This window comes from Pseudonaja textilis, chromosome 15 (assembly GCF_049901715.1).
Source record: "Pseudonaja textilis isolate UNSWEBS1 chromosome 15, rPseTex1.2, whole genome shotgun sequence".
Taxonomy (NCBI): domain Eukaryota; kingdom Metazoa; phylum Chordata; class Lepidosauria; order Squamata; family Elapidae; genus Pseudonaja; species Pseudonaja textilis.
In genome coordinates, this window is record NC_142004.1 from 9939074 (window position 1) to 9959572 (window position 20499).

General features: G+C 46.3%; 1 protein-coding gene and 1 long non-coding RNA gene across 2 annotated transcripts in view; one reads left to right on the forward strand and one right to left on the reverse strand.

Annotated features, from left to right (window-relative positions):
- The window catches only part of LOC113446521 (transmembrane protein 132C-like), a 135028-nt gene extending 134112 nt beyond the window's left edge, over positions 1–916 (reverse strand). Inside the window, exon 1 of the mRNA XM_087913471.1 lies at positions 378–916. Coding sequence (XP_087769597.1) covers positions 378–441 — 64 coding nt within the window. The 5' untranslated portion in view covers positions 442–916. The remainder of the gene's footprint in view (positions 1–377) is intronic.
- Positions 917–6026: 5110 nt separating this feature from the next.
- LOC148124646 (uncharacterized) lies at positions 6027–19991 on the forward strand. Its single transcript, XR_015739578.1, has 3 exons — positions 6027–6191; positions 12510–12771; positions 19883–19991. It is a non-coding gene; the product is annotated as an uncharacterized LOC148124646 (long non-coding RNA).
- Positions 19992–20499: the final 508 nt, after the last annotated feature.

The following is a 20499-nucleotide window of genomic DNA, read 5'->3' on the forward strand; positions in this document are numbered from 1 at the left end:
AACACAACAGGCTAGGGGTAAATTGGTCACTCATGGATTCCAACTTAGTGTAAGTTGCACAGAGATGTGCCTTCCCACTGCCAAGGCTCGGGTTTAAGGCAGGTCTGCAATCCCCAATATCCACCAGTTTCTTGCCATTTCCTAAAAATAAAAAGTTGCCAATTGCACTTTTAACACCTTTCACCTGGACCAAGCTTATACTCCTTGTGTGCGAAAATCCTCACTTCTCAGTCTCGCCCTTCGGAGAGGTTGAAAGGCTAGAACCCCCGGGGGGCTCCCTGAGAAGTTGGCCACCCTGTTTCCTGCAGAGCGCCCACCCAGCCTCCCACCCACTCACCCCTTCCCCAGCTGAGCTCCGAAGGCGCCCGCGGACTCACCTTTGCAAAGCAGGACTCCCAAGAGTGAGGTGACAGCCAAGAGGCCACTGGGCGCTGCCCCCATCCTGAAGACACCCCCCTCCCAAGCTCTTGCCTCGCCTTCCTTCCTTCCTTCCTTCCTTCCCCGCGGTCGGGTGAGCCTCTTTTCAAGACTTCAAGCCGGATCCCCAACCCGGTCGCCTTCGTTTTTGCCCCTGGAGGATGCGTCCCCGGTTCGTCTCCATCCACATCAGGTCGAGCTCCTTCTCCCGGTCAGCTTCTGCTCCGGGCGGGGGAGACGGGAAGAGAAGAACCCGTGGCCGGCTAATCCGGACTTTTTCCCGGCTCTCGGACATCCAGCGAAGGCTCCTTTCCTCCCCCCGCCGCCGGCACCCCGGAGAGGGCGCGCAGCTAGCGAAGGCGCGCGCTAAGGCGCAGCCGAGGAAGGCAGATGCTCTCCGGAAAGTTTTCTCCTTTTTTTTTCTTTCTTTCTTCTTCTTTTTTTTTCGAGCGCCTCCTTGCTCCAGCCGGGGTGCTGCCTGGAAACTAAGGATGGTGGGCGGGGGGCGGAGGGGAGGAGAAGGGTCGAGGTGGGTGGGTGGGCAGGCGACTGGGAGCCCCCTTCCTTTGGCGACTTCAACGACGTCCCTTCGAGGGACGCCTCGCCAAGCGTGGGAAACCCAACTTGCTCTTGCAAGAATCCTCCAAAGAGTGCGCCATCCTCCTTTAAAGGAGGGAGGGGGTTTTATTGGGGAGGGGCAGCTTCCGTCCGACAGGACACCCAGAGAGGCTTCCCGTGGGGGGGCGGTGGTCAACCCTCCAACCCCGCAACCCCAGAGACTCGCAGCCGGAGCGAGAGAAAGACGGAACCAGAGGCGGATCCTTCCCAATCGCGCTCTCCAATCCGAGGAAGGATTTTTTTTCCTCTGTCGACTCCCCTTTTCTCCTTCTCGCTTTTTTTTTTAACACTCCGCCCCCCCCCGTCCCCCGCTCTCCTTTTGCTTTCAGTCCAAAGATCCGGTGTGGCTACAGTCGGCTGGCGAGCCCAGGAGCGCGTTTGCGTCCTCCCACCTTCTCCCCGCGAAACCTATCCGCGATTACTCGCGTGGAGAGAGATGCTTTTCGCCTGCTTTGGGAGGCCTTCTCTTCCCCACCCCCTCCCTCCCCCTCTCCCCACCGCCGCCGCCGCCAAGGTTGCAAAAGGAGCAAAGCGGGGGCCGCCCCGGATCCGCCGAAAAGCCTGTTGCAAGGCAAAATAGAACAAAGGGGTACACAGCTCCGGGAGACCGCTAGGGGGCTTGCGAAGAGAATCGCTGTCTGTAGCCCTCTAGGGGTCGGGTGCGGTATGACAGCCCGGATGAAGTCGAATAGAATGGAGCTGGAAGGGACCTTGGAGGTCTTCTAGTCCAGCCCCCTGCTCAAGCAGGAGAACCTATACCATCTCAGACAAGTGACTGTCCAGTGTCTTTATCTATCTATCTATCTATCTATCTATCTATCTATCTATCTATCTATCTATCTATCTATCTATCTATCTATCTATATGTCTATCTAACTATATCTATCATCTATCTCTACATCTATCTACTTCTCTCTCTCTTATCTATCTATCTCTACATCTATCTATCTATCTATATCTGTCTATCTATCTGTCTGTCTATCTATCTATCTATCTATACATCTATCTAACTATATCTATCCATCTATCATCTATCTCTACATCTATCTACTTCTCTCTCTCTCTCTTATCTATCTATCTCTACATCTATCTATCTATCTATCTATCTATCTATCTATCTATCTATCTATTAACTACCTACCTATCAATCAATCAAATAGAGCTGGAAGGGACTTTAGAGGTCTTCTAGTCCAGCCCCCTGCTCAAAGAGAAGAACCTATCCTATTTCCGATAAGTGACTGTCTAGTCTCTTCTTAAAAACCTCCAGTAATCTTGATGAAAGGCAGTTATTCTTTTCTCTTATATTAGTTACTCCATAGTAAGGTGTGAGTAGGCTTTCAGCTTTGAACTAGTGGAATCCAAATTAAGGTGGCCTCCACCGGCTTTTTCCCAGTGGCAACGTTATGACTGGGAAAGTTGGACCATAAGGAAGGCTGAGCACCAATGAATGGAGGCCTTTGAACTCTGGTGCTGGAGAAGACCCCAGCAAGCCCTTTGGACTGCAAGGTGATCCAACCAGTCAGTCCTACAGGAGATCCACCCTGACTGCTCTTTAGGAAGCCAGATCCTGAAGAGGAACCTCAAAAGACTTTGGCCACCTCATGAGAAGGAAGAAGGACTCCCTGGAGAAGAGCCGTAATGCTGGGAACGATGGAGGGCAATAGAAGAAGAAGGGGACGGCAGAGAAGGAGGGGGCTGGAGGGAGTCACGGAACCAGTTGGTGTGAGCTTAAATGGACTCCAGAAGATGGTAGAGGACAGGAAGGCCTGGAGGAACGTTGTCCATGGAGTTGCAATGGGTGGGACCCAACTTCACAACTAACAACAACAACCAACAGCTTAACCCAGAGCTAATAAATGGTGTTAGATTTAACTGGGGTAGTGGAGGAATCATTTAGAGATGCTTTTAATTCTCTATTACCTCTGGGCAGGACAGGCACTGAAGAAGCCCAGCTGTTGTCCTCCCCATCCCAGGTACCATCTCCCTCCTGGATTAAGAGTAGGAGCTCCATTGGGTCTTAAGGCTAGGAGAAATTGTGTTTTCTTAGCAATGTACGCCTCTTTCGCTACTGGCACAGTCTGAGTCATGCGAAGTGGCTGAGTCCTTAAAACACCTGAGCTCACCTTAAGGCACCCAAGTGCATTTTTGGGGTTCCGGCATTTCTATCAATAGCTTGGTTTGGTTCTTGAGGTCAAGTAATTGGGAGGTGAATTGCAAACTACATCAAACAAGGGGCAGCTGGTGCTTGTGAGTCACACCTTGAAGAATAGACGAGTGGGCTGCTTCTCATTCAAAGCAGAGACGCAGGTATGTTCACGCACAATTCTCAAAAGCCTTTCACGGGGTTGCCTCCTCTTTCAACACTCCACCATACGCACACACAGCCTGTACACGCAATCCAATTCCCAGGCCTATTGACTTCAGCAGATGAAACAAACCGACATTGATACAGGAGAGGAGGAGGAGGAGGAAAAGGGCTTCTTTGATTTAACCAATTATTACGGTTGGAAGGGACTTTGTAGGTCATCTAGTCCAAACGCCCCCACCCAAGCAGGAAACCCTTCCTACACCATTTCTGACAAATGGCAGTCCAGTCGTTTCTCGAAAGCCTCCAGTGATGGAGCTCCCACAACTTCCGAAGGCAACTTCTGGTCCATTCGTTGATTGTTTTCACTGCAAGAAAATTTCCTCCTTATTTCCAAAGTTGAGCCTCTCCTTGATCAGTTTCCATCCATTATTCCTTCGGGTGCCTTGAAAGATAGCTTGACCCCTTCCTCCTCTCTGTGGCAGCCCCTCAAATATTGGAAGACTGCTATCATGTCTCCCCCGGTCCTTCTCTTCATTTGTTTTAGTCTTCATTATCCTGGTTGCACTTTTTCTAGAGTGTCAACATCCTTTTTATGTCCAAAACTAAATGCAGGACTCTAGGTGTGGTCTTACTAAGGCTTTAGTTTATAGAATTGTATTAGTACCTTACTTGATCTTGATTGTATCCCTCTGTTAATGCAACTTAGGATTGCATTGGCTTGTTTTGGCTGCCTCTGCACACCACTGGCTCACTACTAGTAGTAATACTACAACACTACGATTACACTACTACTAGTAGTACAGTACACTAGTAGTACACTACACTACTAGTAGTACCACTACACTACTACTCAGCCTCTCCACCCTAAAGCCTCTGGGTCTTCAAAAAACCATTCACTAAGGACAGGGGTCCCCAACCACCGGGCCATGGACCGGTACCGGTCCGTGGAACATTTCCTACCGGGCCACCGATTTGCTGGGCGCCACCATCTTGTTTGACGAGAAAGTGCTTCCGGGTGAGCTTTTCAGGTTGGAAAGTGGCGTTTGGGTCCTGAAGGAATCCTCGCGCCTTAGTTTCATCGAAAGGGGGGGGGGCTTCAAATGAAACTAAGGCGCGAGGATTCTTTCAGCACCCAAGGCAAAGAGAGCTGAGCGACCGTCCCGAAGCCGTCCTGAAGCGAAGCCCATCGACAAAGGTACAAAGGAGGAGTTGAAGGTGGTGGGGAGAAGCGGGGGACGGCTGGCTGGCCGGTCGCTCGACTTGCCTTGCCTTGCCATGCGTGCTGATGCCGGTACTGGGCCGCAGATCATTTTGTGATGCCGGTACCAGGCTGTGGCACAAAACAGGTTGGGGGCCACTGACTTAGGATATGGACTGTATTTGAGGGAGCGAACAGCTTTGTAAATAGGACCTCAACTTGGAAGGACAAGAGAGTGTCAAATGTTATGGATAAATGACATCATGAAATTCATGGCCTTCTGGTAGATTTGCCCAGGAGTGCAGCTGGCATCTGGAGAGACAAACCGAAGGGTGAAATGATGGCCACCTTCTCATCTTTCCAAAGGAATGTCATCGTTTTTTCTCCTTGCCTTGCTCATTCTCCACGTCATTGGAGGTGAAAACTATAAATTGAGGGCCCTCAGAAGTAGCAAGACATTGGGCAGTCACCTGTGAAGATAAAAAAAAAAGATCATCTTTGATCTTTTCCTCTTCATCTTCATCCTCATCTTCAAAGAGAAGATATTTCTTCCTCTTTCTCCTTTTCTCTTTTTCCTCCTCTTCTCTATCAACATCAGTGCCAGAATGGAGAACAACTGTCCTTTCTCCTCCTGCTTCCTCTCTTCTTCCTCCTCCTCCTCCTCCTCCTCCTCCTCCTTTTTAACACTGATGATGCTAGTTTGGTAATGAAATATCTGCAAGAAAGCCATCAAGCACAGAGAGGATCAAGTCCCCATCCTCCTTCTCCTCCTCCTCCTCCTCCTCTTGTATTCCAATATTTGTTTTAGACTCTCACTTTTGGTTCCTACCCCGCCAATCTGCCCTCTAGGAATTCTGTTGGAGTGAGAAGTCACAATATATTCAGAGCCACAAACAAAGGAAACAAAAACTGCCTGGTTTTGTTGAGCGAGCGTTTCTGAGGTTACCGGACTCCAATTTGTACTGGTTAATTAAACAGCAAGGAAGGAAGAGAGCAAACTATGGCTTGACTAGCTGTCAATCCTGAGAAGATAGTGAATAAAAGGGAGGCATTTTTTCTTATTCCTTTGAGGCCTGCAACTTAATTATTGCCAGTTCAAAAAAATGTAAAAAACAAAAACAAAAAAAAACCCCCACCCAAGCAAGATTTCTCCAAAATCCCAGGGAAGTGTTGTGATATTTATTTCAAACATAAGTGTATATGGGAGGCTGAGGATTCCTTACTCCTCCATTGTTTGGATTCATGCAAGATGGTTGGCTGGCTGAATTAATCCCTTTTCAAGGTTTGCATAACACATTGCAACAAATCATCAACCAAACATGCTGGGTTTACATAACTACAGAAACCCACAGCCCCCTTCCTCGCACACCCAGGCACACACAACTGCTATAGATAACACCGAGCCAGCTCAATCTGTTTTGCAAACACGCTCCTTGGAATTCTAATCCAGTTAAAGTATGTTGTGCGAACTTCCACGGTCTTTAATTGAGCGGATTGAGAGAAGGGTTGGCGTTGGAAACCTGGCATTCCCTACAGATTCTTTCCAGAGCTATTGGAGAGGCCAGAATAGACCCTGGGACTGTTGTTGTGCATCAAGGTTGCTGTACTTTCCGTTCAACCGGCCACCCCTGAAACCATGAATTTCTAACAGTGAGTATTCTGACTGCGATGTTTATAGTAGCTGCACCACTGCCAGGAACACAGCAATGAGGTCTTATAGCAAATTGTTTTCAGGGTGCATACACACACACACACACACACACACACACACACACACACAAAGTATCAGAACACAGAGCAAAGGAACTGTGGCTTAGAGATCAGAGTGATTGATTTCTAAATACCAAATCAAAACAAAACCAAGATCTCCTTTGGGAATGAGCTATTTTGGATGTTACCCCCATGCAATTCTTCCAGGGAAGAGGAAAGAGAAGAAAAGGAGAAACAACAGAAGGAGAAATAGAAATGAGAAGAGAAGAGAAAGAAATGAGAAATGAAACAAGAGAAGAGAAAGAGAAATGAGAAAAGAGAAAAAGAATGGAAGAGAAGTGAAACCGAAGAGAAAATCAAGCCTTAGCAGTGGAAAGAGCACCCCCTGCTGGATGCTTCCCATCAACTCCATTGAAGAAGGACACCTATTACATCCCATCGAACAGAGAAAGGAAAAAAGAAACAACTCCAACAACTCCACTTCTAGGTTTGATCCACCTACCATGCTCTAAAATTAACTCAAACAGTAAGTTTGCTCAGCTTCTGTGCCACCAAAATCTCCACCAAGCATCACAATCAAGAGTGAGATCTTTGTTGTGAACTCTGTTGGGCAAAATGCAATCCTCAAGCTACGATTGATCGGTCACGTGAAGGGAGGTTGATTGCATGCCTGCTTTTGAGCCAGCCAACCCACCGTATTGATTTTCCCAGCATGCCTGGGGGGAGTTGCGTGAGGTCCGATGGTCTCTTGGGAACTCAAGATACTGTCAGGAGCTCTCTACTTGAAACACAACCTTTCTCCTTGTTAAAAAGAAACTAAAAATAGGCAGATAGAGTTAGAATTCTTGCCAGCTGCCAGTTCACCTACTTAAATTAAAACCAACCACTCTTTCAGTCTAAATTTTAGAACTTCTTGTTGTTGGAGGCAAGAGGCTGACTCCGTAAACAGCTTAGAGAGGGCTGTGAAGTACTGTGAAGTCCAAGGACTATTGCTATTGTCCTTCCTTCCTTCCCTCATTCCTTCCTTCCTTCCTTCCTTCCTTCCTTCCTTCCTTCCTTCCTTCCTTCCTTCCTTCCTTCCTTCCTTCCTTCCATGATGTACAGTGGTTAGAATGCAATATTGCAGGCTGACTCTGCCCACTGCCAGGAGATCGATCCTGGCCTGCTCCAGGTTGACTCAGCCTTCTGTCCTTCCAAGGTCAGTAAAACGAGGACCCAAACTGCTGGGGGCAAGAGGCTGACTATGTAGACAGCTTAGAGAGGGCTGTAAAGCATAATATACTGTATAATAGTATAATATATAAGTCTAAGGTATAGTATAGTATATAAGTCAGGGGTGGGTTTCTACCAGTTCTGTCCACCTCTGTAGAACTGGTAGCTCTGAAGAGCAGCAGACATAGAACCGGTTCTATGTCTGCTGATGTTTTTGCCCACCTGGGCTCTTACCTGATCTTTATTTCCTGATTTTTCAACTTCAGCTGTCGAATGAGGCACAGCTGCAGTTAAAAAAGCAGGAAATGAGGGCTGTTTCAAAGGATGCTTCTCTGCACGCAGCCTGCTGATGACGATTTACAGGCGCGCGGCTCGCAGCGTGCAGGGAAGCTCGGAAATCCCAAACTGGTAGTTAACCCTGTCATATCCCACCCCTGATATAAGTCTAAGGATTATTGCTATTGCTAGCCTTCCCAGCTGCTTCCAACAAGCAATGTCATTGGGGGAAAGCTGGATTCCCTTAATGGTCATGGATTCACTTACCCATTGCATGATTCATTTAGCAACCGTGGCACAAAAGGTCATAAAAGCAGGTGCGCCTTGCTTAACAATTGCCCTGCTACTGGTGAGTCACAGAAACTCTAGTTCCAACTGTGGTTACAAGTCAAGGACTATCTCTTTGTACGTATGTATGCATAAACAAGCATTCTGTTCCTAACTAGGTACTTTTAGGATTTTATATGACAGTCTGGATTGGATTTTATGAGGCTTCATCTGTATTTATTCTTTTGTTAGGTTCTCTTAATTGCTATTGTGTGGATGTTCCTCAATGGCATTTATGGCTGCACAATAAACCACTGTTGATGGCTTCCTAAGCATTTGTAAACGATAAATGGATTAAAGAGCTGCTGTGTTAGATCTTGCAAATAAAAGCATAGGAATCGTCTTGCAGGAGAGTAGCCCAAGGGGGGACCATATGGATAATTTACAGATCTCCCCCCCCCACTTTTTTTCCCCCAATACCGTTTTTTGAAAATTAGCATCCCCTTTGGTTTGAACTGCACAGTAGAGGGCTCTGCAGCACAGCGAGACGTACCGATAATAGCTGAGCAATCCGGTGAATACAGGGCTCTGTACGGGGCTGCTTTCAAATGTCGTGTAAATTTGTATGTGTTTTGCCACTTAGGAGAAATTAGGCTGGCTCCAGCTATTGTGATGGTATGAAATTTGTATAAAGAGTCAAGCAACGAGGTCGTGTATCATTTGATTAGGAGGGGGAGATTACATCCAGCCTCAGAGAGAGCGCAGATATTTGTTCTCGAGGCTTTCTGTAGATCTGGAATGTATCTGGAGAGCGTCTCAACCTCAAATGTTTTAAACTTCCCTGTAGACGCCAAGTGGGGAAGCTTTTAAACAACATCCTGGAAGCCCTGCCAGGTAGGCTAGTAAAAAGAAAAGTTGGGAGTTAGAGTTCAGCAGTCTCTGGTTCTTCCCAGGTTCTTCATCCTTGCCTCTGATGACCCAAAGGGGCGTGGCACAAAGGCAACACAGTCACATAATCAGTAGGAGTCCCTTTATTAGCTCCAACTTTGCCCCCAATGTCCTGGTTACCACCTGGGCTGGCGAAAAACTCTACCAAGAGCAGCCTTTGGCTGCAGAGAATCAAGTCCAAAACATGGTCAACACAAACTGTAACTTAAAGTCCAAACAAGCCAAATTGAAGTAATAAGTCTGGCAGGGCAGGAGCAAGAATTTCAGACTTGAAGGCATGGCAAAACTCACACGGTTGGGAAGGCGCCAGGAACACAGATAAGCAAAGTCAACACAAGATAAACTACATTTGCTCCCAGCAGCTGCTGCAGTCAGCATTCAAGTTTTTTTAAAATTCTCATTCCCGGGTGTGGCTACTTAAGGGAATCAGGGCCCTTTCCTCCCCCTTAAGCCATGCAACCCCATTGCTCCTTTCTCTGTTCCTCCCTGCATGCCCTAGGATGAAGGGAGGTGGGCCTGGGTCTTCCTCTGAACTCCCTCTCCCTTGTTCTACCTCTGTCCTGCTCTGCCCAGCCGGACTTTGCCCTTCCCCAGTTTCCTCCACAGCCAACGGAGCCATACTCCCATACTCCCTGTCAGCTGTTCATCTTCCTCCTAGGATTCAGATTCCAACAGGGGCAGAACACTGCCCTAAAAGCTCACCAAGACCTATATGTGGCCACCCAGCCTAATAAATCAACTGCCTTACATTGTGTATCTCTCTTCCTTAATAGGGCTGGATAAATTAGGAACTCTATTGTCCTAATTTATGCCCCAAAGTTGTTTTTTTCCAAAGTCTAGCTGCCTTGGAGACCACGTTGGCCTGGATGATTGAGAATCTCCTTAGACATAGAACTCTGTGCAGCTTCCACCATATGTGAACCAAAGCTATGATCTGAAGCATTTTCTACCTGTGGGCTTATCACCTGAAGTAACTACTGAGCACTCTCTTGTCTATTCACCTGAATAATAATATATCTATCTTCCATAATATTTATCAACACTGCTCGGTGCTGACAGCTGATATTTTAGCACTAAAATGCTAAAAGCCTGCTTTCCAGCTCCGTTCTCCAATGCAGGGCAACCAAAGGAAGGTTTACCAAAGATACTCTATTTGGGTGAGCCATTATCTCAACCATGATGTCTTCTTGGCTTGGGGGTAGTGATTTCGTACCCCAACTTGGCTCCTGGTCAGGACCAAGAAGAAGAATTTTCTCATCTGAACTTTGCCCATAACTCCACTTTACCCAAATGAGGTGTTGCTCCAATTCTGTGACAAAGATAGGTGGACGCCAGTCATGGACATAAGTTCTGATGGGTGGTGAGTTTATCCAATGTGGATGCTTGGAATTCTTTGCCCTTGGTGGCCTCCAGATGGGTGGACTTCAAGACTGCTCACCACTGACTATACAAGTTGGGTTCTGTGGGCATGGCTTGGTGGTATGGCATGGCTTGGTGGGTGTGGCAGGGGGAGGATATAGTAAAATCCCCCTTCCCACCTTACTCCAGAGGAAGGATACTGTAAAATCTCCATTCCATCCCCACCCCACTAGCCTGCTTTCCAGCTCCGTTCTCCAATGCAGGGCAACCAAAGAAGCCCCAGGTGATCAACTGGGACTTAGGAGGCAGAGAATAGAGTGGGCAGGGCCAGTCAGAGGTGGGATTTGTTGGTTCTCCGAACTACTCAAAATTTCCACTACCGGTTCTCCGGAACTGGTCAGAACCCGCTGAATACCACCTCTGTTTAATACCCATCCACCCACCCATAAAGTATTCAGTGGTCCTCAAAATTGGCCAAGCCCTGTCCTAGCAGCTCCAATGTCCACTTCCTTTGTTGATCAGTATGGATGACATGTAGGAAGCATAATTCACGGCTTTCCTCGTACATATATGCAGCCACTTATTGTTGGCAGCTGTGCTTGTCACTTTTATGAAGGTTTTAGTGCTAAAATATCAGCTGTCAGCACCGAGCAGGTGTTGATAAATATTATGGAAGATAGATATATTATTATTCAGGTGAATAGACAAGAGGAAAACAACAGTTGGCCAAAAAAAAACACACCACAATTTCTGGGTTGGGAAGCAACAGACAATGATAGCAAAGCAATTCTGGTACTGAATGAAGGTTTGAAGGATGGATGATAATTGGCAGTCTCAGGTTATGTTAAAAATTAACTTGAAGTTTAAAAAGAACTCACCTTCTGTGTTACTTTAGCATAATGGATTTAGAAGGTAGAAGAAATTTGCATTTGGGCCTAGAAATGACCATTTCTTAGAATGACAGCACATTAAACTAGGGCAAAGAAAATTTGTGCAACAGCATTCATATAATATGCTAACCTGGGTAGTCTTAGACTTCAGTTTGTTATGGTAGCAAGAAGCATCAACTCAACCAGCTCAATTAGCTTGTAAATTCTGGTTATTGTGTGAAGCCGTGTAAGTGGTGAATTTGGGAACCAGCTTAATCGTTGTTATTAGTCACAAAGTCATGTGTGACCCATTGTGACCCCATGGACAACGTTCCCCCAGGCTCTTCTGTCTTCTATCATCTCCAGAATCCATTTAAGCTCAGACCTAGCTGCTTCAGTGACTCCAGCCAGCCACCTCATTTCTTAACCTAGATAGTAATTTTTAAGATGAATCTAAAACTCCCAAAAGCTTAGGATCTGCAATCGAGATCAAGTGAGGTATTAATCCCACTCTATAAAGTCTTAGTAAGACCACACCTAGAATCCTGCATCCAGTTTTGGTCACCACGCTGTAAAAAAGATGTTGAGACTCTAGAAAGATGGCAGAGAAGAGCAACCAGGATGATTAGGGGACTGGAGGCTAAAACATATGAAGAACAGTTGCAGGAACTGGGCCTGGCTAGTCTAGGGAAGAGAAGGACCAGAGGAGACAGGAGAGCAGTCTTCCAGTATTTGAGGGGCTGCCACAGAGAGGAGGAAGGGGTCAAGCTATTTTCTAAAGCACCTGCAGGCCAGACAAGGAATAATGAATGAAAACTGAACAAGGAGAGATTTAACCTGGAAATAAGGAGGAATTTTCTGACAGTGAGAACAATCAGCCGATGGAACAGAAATTGCCTTCGGAAGTGGTGGGAGCTTCATCCCTGGAAGCTTTCAAGAAGAGACTGGACTGCCATCTGTTAGAAATGGTGTAGGGTCTCCTGCTTGAGTGGGTGTGTTGGACTAGATGACCCATGAGGTCCCGTCCTACTCTGTTAACCTGTATCTGTATCTTTGAGCAGTTTTCCTGGCCTGACTGCAGAATTCCTCATTTACATCTGAACCAGAAGAGAGTCATTTCCGCCTCTGAATAGACTTTGCGCTATGTAAATGCAAGCAGCACCGTGTCTGTCTCTAGCAGATGGAAAAAAGAGAGAGAAAGAGGGAGGGAGGGAAAGGGAGAGAGAAGGGGAGGGGGAGAGAAAGAGAGAAAGTGCAGACTCTGACTTATTATTGTGAATCAGTTCTTTGGTTGGCTTAATTGCTCGTATTTGGCTTTTTCTTCCAGAAATGCAGCTGTGGAATGGGACTCAATGTCTGTGTATGTCTGTGTGGGTTGCATCCTTAAAAAATAAATAATAATAACCAAGCTCCCTCCTCGGTCAGCACAGAAGAGCAAAACGACACAATAACAATGGCCGGATCATCCAAAAATCAAGGAGAAGATCGATTTAGTAGAGCAACAACCTGCCTCTGGTATAAGAGCTCCAGCGTAGTGTAGATCAACGTTCCTTTTTTCCTCATTTTCTCCACAATGACAACCCAGTAAGGTAGGTTGGACTGAATGAAAGGGAGAAGGGAGGCTGAAATTCCCCTGGGACTTCCGGGGCTGACTATGATCCAAACTCTGGGTCTCCCTTCATTTGGTTCAACCCTCAAACCTCTCCATTACAGTGCCTCTCTTTGTGAGATAGACTATGAGATCCTGGTCTCTTTGTTAGATGTCCATCTCAAGCAGTAGTGGTATTCACTACCGGTTCTGTGGGCGTGGCTTGGTGAGCGTGGCAGGGGAAGGATACTGCAAAATCCTTATTCCCTCCCCACCCCACTAACCTGCTTTCCGGCTTCGTTCTCCTGTGCAGGGCAACCAAAGAAGACCCAGCCGATCAGCTGGGACTCAATGGGAGGCAGAGAAGAGATGGGGTTGGCAGGGCCAGTCAGAGGTGGCCAGGTTCTCTGTACTACTCAAAATTTCCACTACTGGTTCTCCAGAACTAGTCTGAATACCACTTCTGATCTCAAGCTTTCCTCCAGGTGCTGTGTGGGGTAATCTCTCCATTTCACTCATGCCCCATAAATAGGTTGGGCCGAGCAAGATTTAGCAACCCAACAGTTTTCATGACCAACAGTAGGCTTGAACCTGGGTCTCACCTGTCTCGGTTTAACACCTTAACCATCATTCCCCAGTGGCTGTCTTGGGCACAGGATGCTATAAGTGACCATCTTCCTGGGGTCAAATAAAGAGCAGTAGACAATGGGCCAAGCCAGCAAGATCTCCTCAAACAGAGATGCCAATTTAGCCTGCTTCCTTGGCAACCTCCGACAGACGTCTCTGTAGGTGGACCAAACCTCTTTCCCAGTGGTGGGAATCAAACTTCTTTTTATTACCCGTTCTGTAGGCGTGGCTTGGTGGGCCTGGCTTGGTGGGAATGGCAGGGGAAGGATACTATAAAATCTCCACTTCCACCCCACTCCTGGGGGAAGATTACTGCAAAATCCCCTTCCCTCCCCCCAACTAACCTGCTTTCCAGCTCCATTTTCCTGTGCAGGGCAACCAAAGAAGACCCAGCCAATCAGCTGGGGCTCAGGAAGCAGAGAATAGATGGGGTTGGCGGGGCCAGTCGGGGGTGGGATTTGCTGGTTCTCTGAACTACTCAACATTTCCGCTACCGGTTCTCCAGAACTTGTCAGAACCAGCTGAATACCAAATCTCTGCTTCTGCGAGAGAGAAAAACAGCTGAACCAAGAATCAGCTTGGGTTCAAAACATGGAAACGAAGGACAGATTAGGGCAGGGGTGAATGGATGGGACCAGCTAATCGCTGTAACTACCAGTTCACCTGAACCGGTCTGAACTGGATGAAAACCCCCTCTGCTGTTTCCGGGGGTTGTCCTTCAGCTCTTCTGTCGGCCTCGGTCTCTCCAACCAAAGTGTCTCGAACCAGCATTTTTACAACCAGTTTAAAGAACAAGGCTGAAAGGAAAAGAAAAAAGAAATGGATTAATGCATCTTTCTCCCCCTGGTTCATCAAGAATTGTCAGGCAATTCCCATGAGGACAGAAATGGGAGAATTTAGGATGGGAAGGATGAAGAACAGGATGGGTGAGAAAATCACTGCTCTGAGCCATTAAGCAAAATTCTAGTTAGGTTTTATGTATAGTTGAATAAAGGCCCTGCATTATTTATTAAGGGGTCCTGGTGGACGTGATAACCCATGTTAAAAAAAAAAGAGATGAATTTGGTGTCCTTTTGAAAGGCGGAAAAGGTTAGCGTGCTGCAGGATTTCATATGAATATAACCTTTCCACTAACGGAGGTACTTAGTAATTGATATAAACAGGGAATAAATCGCTCCTGATATTTATTAATAGCTTAAGCAGAATTTTATGGCAACGGTTCCTTCCTTCCTTCCTTCCTTCCTTTCTTTCATTTTTTCCTTTTCTTTAATCCATTCCTTGGCTGACACAAGCTTGTTAGCCCAGCAGTCACCTCAAATCAATGAGGCAAAGGGCAAAACAACATATTGCAATTTCGCAACGTGGCAGGCGCATATGCAAATCAATTTGTGTTGCGAGGATTCGGGCACGTTTTTCTGCTTTCGGTTGAAAATCTTGGCCTGCTGCCAAAACCCAAGATGGAGTCTAACTAAGGATGTATGAATTTTAGCTTGTGGGCTTGGTCTAGCGGTTTAAGGCAGGGGTCTGCAACTTTAAACACGCAAAGAGCCACTTGGACCTGTTGCCCACAGAAAAGAAAACACCGGGAGCCCCAAAACCTGGGTGGGTGTGGCCAATTCAATGTCACTCCCACCATGTCACATGACCCGCCATGCCTACCCAGGTTTTGTAGCTCTGGGTGTTTTCTGTGGGAAATGGGTCCCTCCCTCCTTGCCTCTCTGTTTTTTGTGTTTTACCTTCTCAGGCCAGGTGAGGAGTGACTGAGAGGGTAGGCAAGGGGTGGGGTCAACCAGTGGTGGATCACCCAACAGGGAGCCACAGCAGTGGGCCCAAAGAGCTGCATATGGCTCCAGAGCCATGGGTGGATGATACCCAGTTTAAGGTCTTGAGCAATCTCTAAAGTGTTCGTTCTGGGACCAAGTTACAAGATCTATTTAAACCCTGACACTGCCAAGTCCTGTTGTTGGTAATAAAATTTATTCACGGTTGTTGACATGTACAACAAAAAGGATGCATACATTAAAATGAAAGTAAACCCAAACATAGTAATCCATTAAGGGTGGAGAAATAATGTATTATCTTGTTGGAGTTATGTAGCACTTAGCAATAGCCCTTAGACTTATAGACTGCTTCACAGTGCTTTACAGCCCTCTCTAAGCAGTTTACAGAGTCAGCCTCTTGCTCCCAACAATCTGGATTATACTGAATTTGGAAGGATAGAAGGGCGAGTCAACCTTGAACCAGTCAGGATTCTGGCAGTGGGCAGAGTTAGCCTGCAATACTGCACCACCATGGATGATTGGATTGATGGATGGAAGGAAGGGAGGGAGGGAGGGAGGAAAGGAAGGGCAATAGCAACAGCACTTAGACTTATATACTGCTTTACAGCCCTCTCTAAGCGGTTTACAGAGTCAGCCTCTTGCCCCCAATAACCCGAGTCCTCATTTTACTGACCTCAGAAGGATGGAAGGCTGAGTCAACCTTGAGCCTGGTGAGATTTGAACTGTCAAACTTCTGGCAGTGGCAGTCAGCAGAAGTAGCCTGCAGTACTGCACTCTGACCACTGCGCCACCACAACTCATGTAAAGGTAATCCTCAACTTACAACCACTTGTGTAGTGACTGTTCAGAAATACAATGGCACTTTTAAAAAAAGCGACTTAAAACCAATCCCCTCACTTATGACCTGTTCTAGCATCTCCACAATTGTATAAAATCTATAGGTAGACTATATAGGGCTTTAACAGAGGGATAGAAATCAAGATCAAATGAAGTGTTAATACTACTATACAATGCCTTGGTTTAAGACCACCCTTGGAATACTGCATCTTACTTTGGTTGCCATGATGTAAAAAAAGAAGTTGAGACTTTAGAAAGAGTGCAGAGAAGAGCAATGGAGATGATTAAGGGGCTGGAGGCTAAAATATATAAGGAATGGTTGCCGGAATTGGGTATGTTTGCTTTAATGAAAATAAGAACGAGGAGGTGACATGATAGAAGTCTTCCAATACCTATGGGGTTGCCACACAGACAAGGGGGTCAAGCTATTCTCCAAAGCACCTGAAGGCAGAACAAGAAACAATGCATGGAAACTAATCAAGGAGAGAAGCGATCTGGAATTATTTCCTGACAGTTAGAACAATTAATCAGTAGAACAGAAGTTGTAGGTGCCCCATCGCTGGAAGTTCTTAAGAAGAGATTGGACAACCATTTGTCTGAAATGGTCGAGGGTTTCCTGCCAGAGCAAAGCGTTGGACTAGAAGACCTCTAAGGCCCCTTCCAACTCTCTTATTCTGAACCTAAGAGCATTTCCAGTGAGAACAATGAATCGATGTATTGTCTTGCTTCCTAGAGTTGTGGGTGCTCCATCACTGGAGGCTTTCCAGAAAAGATTGGACAACCATTTATCTGGGATAGTATAAAGACTCCTGCCAGAGCAGGGGGTTGGACTAGAAGACCTCCACAGTCCCTTCCCAGCCCTGTAATTCTATGATTCTCCAATAAGGAGCCAAATGAACCGCAATCATCTCTTTTCTGTGGTTCACTTGGCTGCAAAGCCACTTCAGCATCCCAAAATTCAACCGGCTTCCCGAGCAAAAGTTTGAAGAGAATTTCCACGAATCCCACGTCGGCTCCTTTTCATTTGTCTTCATCCTTGTCTGGTGGGAGGCGAGGAGGAGAGGGAGGGCGGGGGAAAGGCAAGAGAAGCCGAGAGGCTGCCTAAATTACAGCTCTACCATGCTGAACAGCTGAGGGCCGTCGTTTCCTCATCCATCTTTGACAGAGAATCATGACAATAGGCAGGGATTCGGCTGAGAGACACGGAGGGCCAGTGCCACTGGGAAGCCAGAGATTTATTTATGGAAGGGCAAAGCGTGCCATTTTTGGAAACAACTCTACAAAAAGCGCAACCCTGACGGTCGGGTTTAATTAAAGCTGAAGTCTCTTCTTTCAGCTTGGCTGTGGACCACAACGGGTTCTGCTCTCCCCAGACAATTAAGTGCATTTGTTCTCCAAAGGAGAGCAGAGAAGGAGGGACAGACCGCCCCCACCCACAAAAAAAAAATAAGAGAGAGAAAATGAAGATCTTTTTTCCATGACTCTCCTCTTTCTCTCCCATTCCCCAACCGCATCGAAGTCCTCCATCTCCGTCAACGAGGCCCGGTGAACATGCTGAATTCTGCACACCCCGCTGTAGAATTTGCAAGACGTCCATGCATAACTAATGGGGTTTAATCCACCGAGACAGAAACAGTTGTTTCCTTCACCCCCATACACACACACACATGGTGCAACGATATACTTGGCCAGTCACTCCAGGACATCAGGGAGGGAAAGTAAATTAGCAGCATCAAAAAGCCATTTTCTTCATGAGTAGCCACTGTGGTGATGGCACTAATTTAACATTTGCTTGGGCCTCTGACCAAACTTAATATAGAGAGAAAGATACATTTATTACAAGAAAGATAGACAGTGGGAAGGGAAGGGAAGAGGAAAGGAAAGGAAAGAAGGAAAGGAAAGGAAAGGAAAGGAAAGGAAAGGAAAGGAAAGGAAAGGAAAGGAAAGGAAAGGAAAGGAAAGGAAAGGAAAGGAAAGGAAAGGAAAGGAGGATGAGAATGAGGATAAGGATAAGGATAAGGAAAGGAAAGGAAAGGAAAGGAAAGGAAAGGAAAGGAAAGGAAAGGAAAGGAAAGGAAAGGAAAGGAAAGGAAAGGAAAGGAATGGAAAGGAGGATGAGAATGAGGATAAGGATAAGGATAAGGAAAGGAAAGGAAAGGAAAGGAAAGGAAAGGAACAGAAAGGAAAGGAAAGGAGGATAAGGATAAGGAAGGGAAGGGAAGGAAAGGAAAGGAAAGGAAAGGAAAGGAAAGGAAAGGAAAGGAAAGGAAAGGAGGATGAGGATGAGGGTAAGGAAGGGAAGGGAAGAAAAGGAAAGGAGGATGAGGCTAAGGAAGGGAAGAAAAGAAAAGGAATGGAAAGGAAAGGAGGATGAGGATAGGGATATGGAAGGGAAAGGAAGAATAGAAAAGGAGGATGAGGATAAGGAAGGGAAGAGAAGAAAAGGAAAGGAATGAAAAGGAAAGGAGGATGAGGATAGGGATAAGGAAGGGAAGGGAAGGACAGGAAAGGAAAGGAAAAGAAAGGGAAGGGAAGAAAAGGAAAGGAGGAAGGTAGAGAAGGAAGGGAAGGGAGGGAGGGAGAAGAAAGAGGGAAGGAAGGAGGGAGGGAGGAAGTAAGGAACAAGGAGGAAGGGAATGAGGGAAAGGAAGAAAGCCTAGCTCAAATGCAAATTAAATTCATGACCCACTAGAAATGTTCAAGCCCTGTTCTCTTACACAAGGGTAAGTCCTTCTGAATATCTGCAGGATTATCCTATAAAAGCAGAATTATAGAAGGAGGTAGATGAGAATGCCAGTGAAACTGACACTCGTGATTCTACCGTCAGAGACAGATTTTTGCGGAACCTCAAGGCTACATTCTGCCTTATCTTGAAGGAAGCGGTTTTGTGCAGGCACCTCCCTGTGTGAGTATGCACCGATAGCTGTGTGGTCTACACCTCAAGCATCACAACTGGTCCATGGCCCGAGGTGGCCCCACCTCTAACCTTCTTAAGATTCAAACACCCTTTCCAAGATCTGTGCTATAATAATGGGTAACAATGTTGTGTGACGTTTTCCCTCCATGCTACCTCTTGCACGAGTCCCCTGGTCCATCTTCCGTCCCTGTCCGATGCTTACAGAGGCTGAGAGATGTCACTGCAGAAGGACATCTCTGTTGAATGACAACCCCAGAAAAAAATTTGCAAAATGCAATCTGAACCATCCTTGGCAGAGGTGGAATTCAGCCGGTTCAGATCCGTTCTGGCATACCGGGAGCGGAAATTTTGACCAGTTTGGAGAACCAGCAAATACCACCTTTGGCTGGCCGCATCCATGCTGTTTCCTGTCCTATATTCCCTTGTTTTTATCTCAGCTGATTTGCATGGCAGAGTGGATTGCTGTGCTTAAGCTGAGCTAAAAAAACAGCTCAGCTCACCTCACACAGCTCACACAGAGGTCGGTCTTTGAGAACCAGTAGGAAACCATTTGGAAATCCACCACTGATCCTTGGCATTTTCCCCGTTCATCCCATTTTGCAAGACCAGTTTTTTAAAAAAAGTTTTGTTTCCTACAAAAAAATGGCATTTCCTTCCTGTTTATTTTTTTCCTCCTCCCCACACACTATAGATACAGATGTTTTGCTTATTCCTGTCTGGAATCTCTCTTTTCTTTTTTTTAAAACAGGGAGTGAAAATGCTCTTGAAAAATTTACAAACCATCTGGCTGGTATTTAATTTTAATTAGGCTGACAGTAGGAAAATAAATTTCTTTTTTCCTTGTAATTAAGTTAGCCAGCCAAACAAGTGTATTCTTGTTAAAGATGCGACGATACTCCCTTTGCACCAAAGGGCAATTTGGAAAATGACTCCTATTCTTTATTGATTAGGAATGTTCTCCTCTTTGGATTTCTAAGGACATTTGGCGTGGTGTTCAGCTGGTAGAGAAAGCTCGGAATGAACAAGAGAAGTTGGACGTTGTTAGCTCGGACCAAAGAGACCAACATTTTTACAGAGTTGTTTTATATTCCACAAAGACATTGTCCAAAAGCTACCTCACTCATTGAACATACAGTGAAAATCTTTGGCTGCTTTTTTACCCCAAAGGACCAGATATTTGTGGTCATAATTTTGAGCTACCTTGAATTTCGTTAGGGTTGACTGAGAAACCAGGGAGACTGTCAGCCTTCAAGATTTTCTTCCTTTGCTTTGCATCTTTCGGCTGTCATAAGTAACGGGGTGAGGAGGGGGGAAAGTATGGGAAGTGAGCTGGAGGTGTTGCCAACTACTACTGCATAAACTGAGGAGGAGTGGGGGAGCACATTCTTGCTTAGGTTTCTATTTCTTGCTTAGCTTTCTCTTCTCTGTGCAGCTGCAAACCTTTATCAAAGTATGCCAAGGTCAACGGGCAGAAGCCTCTTCACCACCACCTGGAGGTGTCCACATGATGCTCTTCGCAACTTTTAATTGGAAGAACCATTTGAACTATTGGGGGTGGGAACATTGC